Source organism: Dryas octopetala, chromosome 9 (genome assembly GCF_963921425.1).
Source record: "Dryas octopetala chromosome 9, drDryOcto1.1, whole genome shotgun sequence".
NCBI classification, from domain to species: Eukaryota; Viridiplantae; Streptophyta; class Magnoliopsida; order Rosales; family Rosaceae; genus Dryas; species Dryas octopetala.
In genome coordinates, this window is record NC_141374.1 from 15,441,806 (window position 1) to 15,453,857 (window position 12,052).

A 12,052-nucleotide genomic window follows, 5' to 3' on the forward strand; every position below is an offset into this window, starting at 1 on the left:
CCCAAAAGTGCCTTTATTTTTTTCCAGAAAAATATACTCCTTACTTTTTTAGCCTGACTGAAGATTTTTATCTACCTTTTTTTAAAGAAAAAATTCAAATATAAAGTTGGTGTTTTGTGATTTCTACTAGAGAAGAGCAGATGTGAATATAGTCGTTGTTTGCTTGTTATTTATAGACTTATAGTGACCAATAACTTGGCAATAAGTAGATTTGGGTTCTGGGTATGTAGGTGGTTGATGAAGAAGATGAGAACTGAAGTTGCTAGTGGGGTTGAAAGTTCCGAGTCTCCTGGTGACCCATCAAGACCACAAGTCCACCACCTGCACCAAGACAACCCATCCACTTGAGCCTTGAGAAGAGAATGCCAAGCAGCATCATCATCCTAATCCTGAAGCAGTAGTACCCTCAAGTAAGTCAATGAGGTTCCCTTGTCGCCCTGGTATGTGTAGCACTGGCTCAAGCTGTTTTCTTTGTTGAATTAGCGGAGGTCAAATGCATGCACCACTATGATGTGAGCTCTCTTTCTCTTTCGCTTGCGTCTGTATGTGTCCTTTTATGATGATATTCATGTTTGTTTCTTGATAGTATTCTTTTTTCTTCTTATTATATATGTTTTAGGTTGCCATTACGCCAGAGGTTGTAAACAAAATCACACTTATTGATGACGGTGGACTGGGTGGACAGAGGTACGTACATACTCATCACTTCTCTTTTTATTAGTAGAAAATCAAATCCCCATGTATTTGATTTCATTATGATTTTCTTCTTAACGAGGGAGTTCAGAGTTGTGATCAAATTTGCTGCACATTCTGACCTTTGATATTGTTCTGCAACAATATCCTTCTTATAGGTACACAATGTTTTTTCTCTATGTTTGTGTTATGGCATGTCTCATAAACAAAAATATGTGTCCATGATATGTCTTATAAAAAAAATGTGTTCATGACATGTAAAAACACATCCTTGGTTAATACGTTTGAGAGCTAATTGATTTGCCCTGTTTCGTTTTTGGCTGTAGCCACTATCCTGTGGGCCGTTCATTTTATTCCCGTTATGAAGGAAGACTATTGGTATATCGTGATGGTGTGGAAAGTTGCCGTGGTTTCTATCAAAGTGTCCATCCAACTCAGTTGGGACTTTCTCTTAATATTGGTACCAAATTTTTGTGCTATCTTTATACACAATTATTTATGCTTACAACAGCTTTTCTATACTTTCATGAGTTTGATTGTTGTGTTAGTGCTATATTTTATACACAATCATTTAATTAGTTGATTTCTGTGGTAATCTTGCTTGACCTTTTGGTTTTTAACTTTATTTGTTGTGCCATATAATTTAATTACAGATTCACATCCCCTGAAGTTCTATTGGCAATGTTAATGGTGATATACTAAGTTCTTCCTCCACCACGGGTAAGATACCTGTAATTGTTTTTTTGACTTAAAAGGTGCATTGCTAGTGTGCACTTGTATTGATTCTTGTGTCATGCAGCTTAAATATCATGATACTGGAAGGGAAGATAATTGCCTGCCAGAAGTTGGACAGTGGAACATGATGAATAAGGTATTCCTCTGCATCAATCTTATAATATCCTCTAGCCTACCTTTAACCTGTATGATGTGGATATGTGGCGTCTCTGAACACCACTGATTACTTTGACTTAATTGTGTGTTCAATGTGATCAATGATGGCTTGCTGTTATTAGTGATGTCGATCCAGACAATTGGAAATTCCCGTTTAATTATTTATGCATTAAAATTTTAATTCCTTTATAAAATGCTGTATTTTATTGTCTTCCTTATTACATGTGAACTTGTAAATCTAGATGTTTGTGTATGTATGTACCTAGGACGCTTTCTATATCTGCAATTTTGACCTTTTACCTGCTTTATGGTTGAAGCACCTGTATTTCCCTCTGATTGGAATGGTTGCAATATTCTGTTCATGCTGTACTATTGCTCTGGCTGTTAATGTTAGAGCAATAGGTCTGCCACAAAAGGAAATATGTCTCTTGAATAATTTTGAATTACTTTGATATTGCTGCAGAAAATGGTAAATATGGGAGAAGTAAACAATTGGGTTTGCATAATTTTTTCCCCGAATGTGCAAGACAGCGTGTCCCGTGAATTCTGTAATGAACTTGCTCCAGCGTGTCGCATTTCTGGCATGGTATGGGGCATTTTTATTCTCTTACAATTCCGTTGGCTTTAATTATGTTGTGCATCTTTTATATTTTTAATTCCCTGATTGTTGAATTGTTGCTTTATTCAGTCATTTAATGCCGAACCAGTACTTCCACCACTCAGTGCTCGACCTTGTGAGGTGGAGAGTGTCTTAAAACATCGGTACGAAAATGTGATGACTAAGCTCCAGCCCCAGAGCAAGAAGCTTGACTTGCTTCTTGTTATTTTGCCAAATAATAATGGCTCTCTTTATGGTATGTATTTGAGTTCAGGCTTCAGCTGACCCCATTATCTCATTCTTCATTCGATTTCTCTAGCAAAAGTTCTAGATTCATGTATTTATGATTTCCATCCAGGTGATGTGAAACGGATTTGTGAGTTGGCCTAGTATCCCAGTGCTGTTTGACCAAACATGTGGTTAGAATGAGTAGACAATATTGTCTAAATGTGGCTTTGAAGATAAATGTGAAGGTTGGGGGAAGGAACACAGTGCTTGCTGATGCACTGTCAGGATGTATTCCCTTGGTCAGAGACAAGCCTACTATAATCTTTGGTGCAGATGTTGCCCATCCTCAGCCAGGGGATGACACAAGCCCATCAATTGCAGCTGTATGTTATCAAATATATGTCTATGCGCCTTATCTAGTATATATGTATATCGTTTTTTGTCTGAATTCATGTAGAGTAAGGCTTTAACTGTTTCAATGTTGTATACAATGCAGGTTGTTGCTTCTATAGACTGGCCTGACTTTACCAAGTATGCTGCTTCGGTTTGTGCTCAAGCCCATCGCCAGGAGCTCATCCAAGATCTGTTCAAAATGGGGACAGTATCAGATGGAATGATAAGGTCTCTCCCTCTCTCTCTCTCTCTCTCGCTCTCCCTCTCTATCCCGTCCCCCTGTGTATGCGTTTGTGATTGTTTTTTCTTTGTTTGGAGTTATGACTCTAATGGTATGTTGATGTTATGTGTGCATATACGAGCTCAGTAATCATATTTGTGTTTTTTTTTTTTTACACTACAGATGTTTATGACTTGTAGAATTAAATTATATATGTTTGTCTTTTGCGAATGCAGTGAACTGCTTATATCGTTTTATAAAGCAAATGGTCGAAAGCCAGCACGCATCATATTTTACAGGCATATTTTAAGCTCCTTTGCTTTGTTTCTATGACCTATGTAATCCTGTCTTCCCGTCTTATGGTGTGTGTGCCTGTGCGTATATCTTTGTTTTGCAGGGATGGAGTCAGTGAGGGGCAATTCTCCCAAGTTCTACAATATGAAGTTGGTGCAATTCGTAAGGTAAATCTACATTGTGGGATCAATCTTCAGTTGGCTATTGTTATATCTTTGTGTTTTATGTTGTAATTGATTAACGTTTGTCATTCCTCCTTTCATCCTTTTTTTTTTTTTTTTTAATGTTTGTTTTCCTTCAGGCCTGTGCTTCATTGGATCCAAACTATCAACCTCGTGTGACATTTGTTGTGATTCAGAAGCGTCATCATACAAGGTTGTTTGCCAACAACCATTACAATTGCAGTACAATTGACGAGAGTGGGAATATATTACCTGGTAGTTAATGTTTTTAAGTACGGAATTTGCTGATTATGTCTTTCAACTTTCATATGCATGATATGGAACTCTCCCTCCATTATTCTTTAGGTACGGTTGTGGACTCCAATAACTGTCATCCAACTGAGTTTGACTTCTACCTATGCAGCCATGCCGGAATTCAGGCAATGATCTTTTCCTTGTGTGTATGAGTTTCTGTTTGTGATGCATAATGTTTTATAAACCTGTAGCCAACATGTTATGACAGGGTACAAGCAGTCCAGCTCATTGCCATGTGTTGTTGGATGAGAACAAATTTACTGCAGATGCACTCCATGTAATCTCTGCTATTCGTAAGTTGGTTGATTTATCCCTATGCATGGTAATTTCTAGAATCATATACCATTTCCCATTGGCATGATCTATGATATTCATTGCACAACTTAACAAAACAGTAATATCAAAATTATCTGAAAAAAAAAATGCATTGCATAACTTGAATAAATTCATCCAAAATATGCATTTCCTTGAATATCACATGCAAAATATCCAACTCCACAAGATTCATCCAAAATACCATATCCAAAATGTTAAATCCAAAATACATCATTAACTTCATATCCAAAATACATAAAGTCCTAATAAACCTAATGGTTAACATCCAAAATATGTCCAAAATTCATAGGGTTAGCATCACAACTCCATGCACCTCCTCCTAATTCCTTGCATCACTAAGTCTTTTGTGCTGCTGGGTTGGTCTTCTTTGTTGCATCTAAGCTTGATGGGATTGAGCTTGAATGCAGCCATCCATGGAATCATTTAATAAATAATTGTCATCACCTAGACATTTATTAGGATTTTATGAATACTACATGTAGTGGAGTCCACTTTAAGTCTACCAATCTTAGACAATAGGACCACTAGTCATAACTTTCTCAGACAACAATATTCGTTCTACACATCAACCAATAACCAACAAATACAGTGAAACCCACTATAAAATTCGACAAAGAAAAGAACAAAGCACACTAAAAATTTGTTCTTTTCTTTTGAATATTTAACATCAAATGTAAGGGAAAAAAAACAAAGGCGAAGAGAGGGATTTTATTCATGATTATTTGCAGTGTTTTTTTTTTAAACGAGAGAAGTGGCATTGCACAACCGAATCTTTCAACTTCACGCTCGGATTCTTCCTGGCCCTTCAAATCTCGTACAATATATAAGCATTTCATATTGTAGGTTTATATCTGAAATCACCTTAATGTTCTTGATATCGTTTATTGCATGCTTTAGTTTTAGAGATAAAATAATAAACAAAAATCTCCCCCAATGAGTATTACATGAATCTGATCATGACTTTTGTTCATTGCATTCTTTTAAATGGTGGTTTTTTTGGAAGAATGTTTAGAAAACCGTAGATGCTTGTTGATTGAAAGTCATCAGTTCGTGTGGATGTTTTTTATTCATCCTTTTTTGTGTGACAACTATGATGGTTACAAAAAATATCTTTTTTAGTTTGTAGTGAAGTGTACGCTTCAATAACATATTTTTCTTTTGTGTTTAGTATTTTGGTTATAGACTTAAGCTAACTTTTACAAGTAGATTCTCTCTACCTGCACAAACAAAATGTCAAAAATGATATTTAATTAGATAGTGTTGATGCTGGTTTGCTTGGTGGCAAATCATATTTTAAGACTTAAAAAATACACGACTCACGTAACCTATACCCAGGATTTATTGATAGGGTAGGTTGTATGACCTATTACATATACCCCAGATTGTACAACACAGACGATTGGCTCAAATTTAATGATGATCATCCAAATTATAACTTCTTTCGTATTTACGGTATAATTTATCAGGGGAAATATAAGATCGTATTCACACAAAAAGTGACCTCATTATACGCTGGGAAATGGGAAAGTATCTTAGGGATGTTGGTGCAATTAAACATTTGGTTTCAAATGAGTTACAAGCATCATTTACGGTTGAATTTAGGAAAATACTTAGGAAAGTTTATTTATTTTATAAGTTTTCCTAATATTTTATTTTATATGCTTTTGTCCTTGTATTATATATATATTTTATGTCTAGGAATATGATAGATGCTTGACTATTTTTAGAGCCATTCTACTTCAATTATTTTATAACTTTTGCTAATATTTTATTTTATATGTTTTTGCCCTAATATTTTTATGTTTAGGAAAATGATAGATGCTGGACTATTTTTAGACTCATTCCCTTTTAAACATGACAATATATCTGTTTACATGTTATATATTGATGATGTTGCTGGACGAGCTTATCTTGAAAAAAATTTTTTGGGAACTCTTGAAAGTCTTGTTGGGGTTGAGGATTTCAGTAATATTGGCCGAGAAATAAGTGCGGTGTTCCCAAAGGTGCCAGATAAACTTTCTTATTTGTTTTTGTGTCTTTTCAAACGGTTCTTTGTTGGCACTGTTAAAGGTTCGTTGAGCACAAAGTGTCGCAACCATCCCGTTTTACAGACTACATATCAAAGGAACAATATTAGTAAAACTCTTGGGTCACACATTATTGATGTCAAGCTCTCTAATCAGCTTCCTCAAGCGTCTCATGGCAAACTCTTTGAGGAGGCTGATTAGGGAGCTTGCCATGAACAATGTGTGACCCAAGAGTTTTCCTAATATTATTTCTTTGATCTGTAGTCTGTAAAAGGGGATGGCTGTGACACTTTGTGGTCGATTGACCTTTAACAGTGTCAGGAAAAAATCGTTTGGAGAGACACAAAAATAAATTGAAAAGTTCATCTGGCACCTTTGGGAACACCGTACTTATTGCCCGGCCAATATCACTAAAATTCTTTAACTCCAAAAGGACTTTTAGGAGTTTCGAAAAAGTCTTCAAGATAAGCTCTTCCAGCAACATCATCAATATATATCGTGTAAACAGATATATTGTCATATTTAAAAGGGAATAGCTCTAAAAATAGTCCAGCATCTATCATGTTCTTAGACATAAATATATTAGGGCAAAAACATGTAAAATAAAATATTAGCAACTTATAAAATGATTGAAATAAAATGGCTCTAAAAATAGTCCAGCATCTATCATGTTCTCAGACAAAAAAAAATATATATATATAATATTAGGACAAAAACATATAAATAAAATATTAGCAAAACTTGTAAAATAAACTTACCCAAGCATTTTCCTAAATTCAGCCGTCAAAAATGGTGCTTGTAACTTGCTCCTTTGTAAGCCAAATGTTTAACCGCACCAAAATCTCTAATATCATTTCCCATTCCCAAAGCATATAATGAGGTCACTTTTTACGTGACCTTATATTTTCCTTGATAACTTATACCGTCAATACAGAAGAAGTTATCGTTTGAGTGGTCATCATTAAATTTTAGTCAATCGTCTGTGTTGTACAGTCTGAGATATATGTGATAAGTCATACAATCCACTCCATTCTATTAATAAATCCCGCGTACAGGTTACGTGAGTCGGTTATTTTTTAAGCCTTAGAAAATGGTTTGCCATCAAGAAAACCAGCATCAAAACTATTTGGATAGACATCATTTTCAACATTTTGTTTGTGCAGCTCGAGAAGATCCATTTGTTTAAGTTTGTAAACCAAAATAATAAACACAAAAGAAAAATCTGTTATTAAAGCTTACACTTCATTACAAACTAAAAATGCTCATCCTAAACACAACCCGTTAAATATCTAAAATGTGTATAAATATATACATTTGGAAGAATAAGTTCACAAGAATTTTTTAGTCTGGTGGGTAAGGCATTGCTTAAGGCTTATATTTTTAATATTAAGACATGTTATACAACTAAACGGGTTATTCGTGTTTGGCGGGCTGACCTGAATTTGACCCACACTCATTTATGCCCAACCCAAACTTGAAATTGCCACCCTTGTGTGGTATTCAAGGAACTGCATATTTTGGATGAATTTTTTCAAGTAATGCATTTTTTTTTGAATATTTTCATATTACTGTTTTGTTAAGTTGTGCAACGAATTTCACAGATCAAGCCAATGATATATGATTCTAGAAATTACCATGATTCTAGAAATTACCATGGGATATGACCACAGTGATCCATAGCTGGACATAGCTTTACCAATTTCACTCAAACTTTTGAATGTCATGTTACATCAAACGAAACTTTGGAATGATATTTGTTAATCTACATTTATTGAGTAAAAGTTAAGCAATCTGATGTCTTTTATTCACAATATAATTTTTCTATTCATAGTTTTTTATTTAAACAATATTTCACGTCTTTGTAATCACCCTAATAACAAGCAAGACAACATGTAAGGCCAACAGGGTATTTCTACCCTGACCTCATCCAGCAGGTTGGTGATGTTGTAGAGCACCCAAAGAAGTGCAAGAGTAACCACAAACAACAGTAAACCACTGTTATCATTGAAGCTTCACCAATCATTGCAACCCTGCAGCCAAGCCACCCAGACCAAGGCCCACAATGACTCTCCTTTCTCATTTAGCATCCTGTCAATTTGGTTCAAAGCTGGCACTAATAGTATACATGGAATCATGGGTATGGTAGGAGTGCCAGGGTTATTGCCTTCCACAACTTTTTCAGAAACATAAATTGGAATAATTAGCAAGCAAATAGGACAACAAAATCCTTTAAGGTAAATGCCACCAGCTGCTTCTACCTGTTTGCAATACATTTACCAGGCATATTCAATTACAATACAGTTATGTTACAGAGTATGAACAGTATTAACTCATATTCAATTGAATATATTAAGGAAGAAAACTGCCCTGGAAGAAGATTTTAAGTTGCAAACTCCTTATATTTAAGAGGCCATGTCCAAAGTGGCCAAAAAAAAAAAAAAAAAGAGGCCATGTCCAATGTATGACTAGAAATCACTGACCATTGAACTAGCGGCAACACTTCGTGTGTATGCAAGTCTCTTTTCAAACCAGTGCTCCAAGAAAAAATGATGCATGACAGGCCTGCATGGATCCCTACATTGAGGTTTTACCAAGTTTAAAATAAAATTGCTTGCTTCTATTTTTTCTGCTAATCTTGCATATTGTAATGAATTATGAATTATGATGAATTAATTGTTCAGATCTAAGGGGATTGTGTCGGTAAACTAGAAACTAATATTGCTTTACTCAATTAGTGGTATGGAGAAGATAAAGCATTCCCACACAGGTATACATGCACAAACTTTAATTAGGAGCAGATAACATCAATTACTGGATTCAAATAATATTGACATTATAAGAAGCTCTCAATATCCAATGATTTCAAATGAAACTAGAAGATCTCAAGCTCTCAATATAGACTGCTCAATGTCTATACAGAGACAGTTCTGCATCAACTCACCTCATTACAAAACAGAAAGGAGGGGAGAAGGCTATCTTGAGCTGAAATAATGATTAATGACCATAATATATTGACTAACCTTATGTGACTGGATGATCCCATATAAGCTGTCGGGTTCATTGATCTAACTGTTTTGAGTCTTATATATATATATATATATATATATATATATATATATATATAAGACTCAAAACAGTTAAAAAGACTTTAATTTCTTTTCTAAGTTAAAAACCCAATAATAGAAGTCTGAGAATGAAAAAATAATTCAAGTCCTATGAAAGAAGAAATGCCTTTTATACAAGTTAGTCTTTTTACAAATGTATTGCATGTATACCGAAAGTTAAAGAATTCAAATTTCTTTTACAAGTTCAAAAGAAGAATTATAGCGTCCAAAAGTTAACATGTTGTGTTGTATATTTTTTTTCTTTTCTTTTCAAAATTTCATTGCTAGCTATCATCCAATTTATCTGTTGAATGTTTGGAGCTGAAGTATGTGTCAAAGTGAAATGTCCTGCCGAGGTGCCAAGAGAATCTCTTTCTCTACAAATTCAAACCTTTCCTTCAGCCGATGAGCAAACTTCTCAGTAATGTTGTGTGTGATCCTTTCCTGAAACTTTGTGGTTTTAAGCTAGGTGACCCTGACAAAAACATTGCATTTACATGCATTGTGAACCAGGGCAGATTTCTCAATCTGGTACCTAAAATGAACCTGCATGAAGAAAAAAGAAAATCTATTTTAGTACTCAAGGAATAAAACAAATGGAAGATTAAAAGATGATAGGGTGCTGGCAATTCTCATTTCCATGTCACATACACGAAAGTGATCCGCAAATAGAACACCGTGCAGGGCCATAACTTCGTCCACGATCCATCCTTCACCGTTTGCAATGGGAGACTTTTCTTGTCTGCATGTGACCTCTCCTCCAAAGATCGAGACATTGTGATTGAATCTGTACGTCGCTCAAAAACATCCAGCTTTGTAGGTTCCCATGGCATCCTGATTTCTCCATTATTTTTTGCTCAAACTTTCTTCCCTCATACATTTCCATCAGCGATTTTGTGTGCACCATTTCCATCAGCGATCATGTACATTCCCTCGTACATGATCTCAATAACACTACAAGAAATTTAATAGGTCTGTGGAAAAAGCTTAATTTCAACGCATTTTCATTACAACATATCATGTTGACAACTTACATTAATAGGTAGTTCTGCAATATAAAGTCTGGACATCTTTGCATCCTCAAGATCGAGTATGGATTCCGTGTCTTCCAGAATTATGGGCATTTCTTCTTGATCGAGTATGGATTTCAAGTCGTCACCTTCTTTCCAACTTCCTTTTCCATTTTGCTCATGTACTCCCTAATTGTTTCAACTCCTTTATTATTGTCCAAATAGATTCTTATGTGCAACTTTGACTGAGAAGACTGAGCAAGCCCAAGTGGCATAGCTTGGTCAAAAGGGCCATCAAAATAAAAAACTTCCGCATCTAGAACAGATGGAGGTTCTTCCATAGCATCAAACTCAAGTATCTCTGCATCATTTTCCCGAGAGCCATAAGTAACGATATGGGTGTAAAGAAATTGACAAAAGAAGAGAAGTCCTCACCATTCCATTGGGGATCACTAGTTTGAAGCTTAACAGAGCTTGTTCTTGTTTTACCATTGCAGCTGAAAACCACATAGGGATCAGAAAACCCTGATGAATCCAAGGACGCTAAGCTGTTCCCTTCAATCAAAGCAACAGTAAGAACCCATCCATCACCTTGGGATTTGACTCCATGATCACTTCCTGTTGAAATACATGGGCAACATAACACAATTTGAAAACCATTGTTGAAAGACAACTAAACAAAACAAGACAAGACATAGAAGCACTGACCACAATCTCTATTGATGAACTTGCCACTCTTGGGTTTTTCAAGAGAGTACCATGCGGGCGGCAAGGTGCAATTTTTCTTAGAAGAAACAGACCCGACCGGAATTCGAACCCGACCCATTAAGTCAGAGCCATTGAACAACCCGGAATCATCATCATGGTGAAAGACAGACACAGCAAGCTCCTCATTCATATCATGGACCCTGAAAACAAACTCTTCATTCCAAACTGGGTTGGTGGTATTCCTCAAAATCCTAGTCTTGGACTTGTGCTTCCCAACCTGAAGCTTCACATAGGACTCCTTCACAAGCAAGTCCTGAGCATCCATCACATACACATAAAGCCTCATAGCTAAAGCTACTGAACTAATCCTCTCTACAGTTTCTGAGCAAAAAGACAGAGAAGGGTCCTAAATAGAAGTGGGTTTGAGTGCGTTTAAGAGTTGGAGAAATGAGGTGTTGTTGTTGATGCTTAACAAGAAGAAAGTGTGACATGGACGCCATTAGAAAACGTGGAAGCAAGAGAAGAAGGACACGAAGGAAGTGAGAAAATATGGGATAGTGGGAGTCACTGAGTCGGTTTTGGTTTGCGTTTGGAGAAGGGAAGGTCAAAAATGGCATGGGGCTCATTAATCAATTCTTCCAAACGGTTTGCTCTTATCAGCTTTTATTGTTCTTTTTGTTGGTGAAATTTGTGGCGCATTGTTTTATTCTTGTTGTGTTCAGTGACTCAGTGAGGCTTTCATTCTGTTTTTGAAGCTTTTTATACTAAAAAACGGGTAAGGAGATAGGGACAGAGGCACAGAGCCAAAGACCACTTTTCTTGTGGTTATAGCTTTGATAAGGAATCGAATGCCTTTTGTTTGACTTGGCTATACATGTTAAAACACAGGTAATATAATATGAAAAAGTAGATATTTTGCATCAACAACGACCACGATCCTTCAAGTGTTTCGAGTAAGAAGTTAATTAGTAGTCTTATGACTCTTATCTTTAGCATTCAAATTTCTTTTTTTATTTCTAATTGGACATTTTCAAATGAAGTTTTTTATGATTCATTTGGAAACAAGATAATCAT

General features: G+C 35.7%; 1 protein-coding gene and 1 pseudogene across 2 annotated transcripts; one reads left to right on the forward strand and one right to left on the reverse strand.

Annotated features, from left to right (window-relative positions):
• Nucleotides 1-662: 662 nt before the first annotated feature.
• Nucleotides 663-6,357, forward strand: LOC147274714 (protein argonaute 1B-like; annotated as a pseudogene).
• A 3,089-nt stretch (nt 6,358-9,446) lies between these two features.
• LOC147274715 (C2 and GRAM domain-containing protein At5g50170-like) lies at nt 9,447-11,582 on the reverse strand. 2 transcript variants are annotated; one of them, XR_015124184.1, is made up of 5 exons: nt 10,979-11,582; nt 10,706-10,888; nt 10,295-10,631; nt 9,912-10,214; nt 9,447-9,806 (listed from the first exon to the last, which is right to left on the reverse strand). XR_015124184.1 is itself a non-coding variant. In XM_086256219.1 (3 exons), the coding sequence occupies exons 1-3, from the start codon at nt 11,322-11,324 to the stop codon at nt 10,408-10,410; spliced, it is 753 nt and encodes a 250-aa protein (XP_086112345.1). In that variant the 5' UTR covers nt 11,325-11,582; the 3' UTR covers nt 10,247-10,407. The 2 variants fall into 2 exon arrangements, 1 of the variants encoding a protein (XP_086112345.1); XM_086256219.1 differs by lacking the exons at nt 9,447-9,806; nt 9,912-10,214 and having other exon boundaries at nt 10,247-10,631.
• Nucleotides 11,583-12,052: the final 470 nt, after the last annotated feature.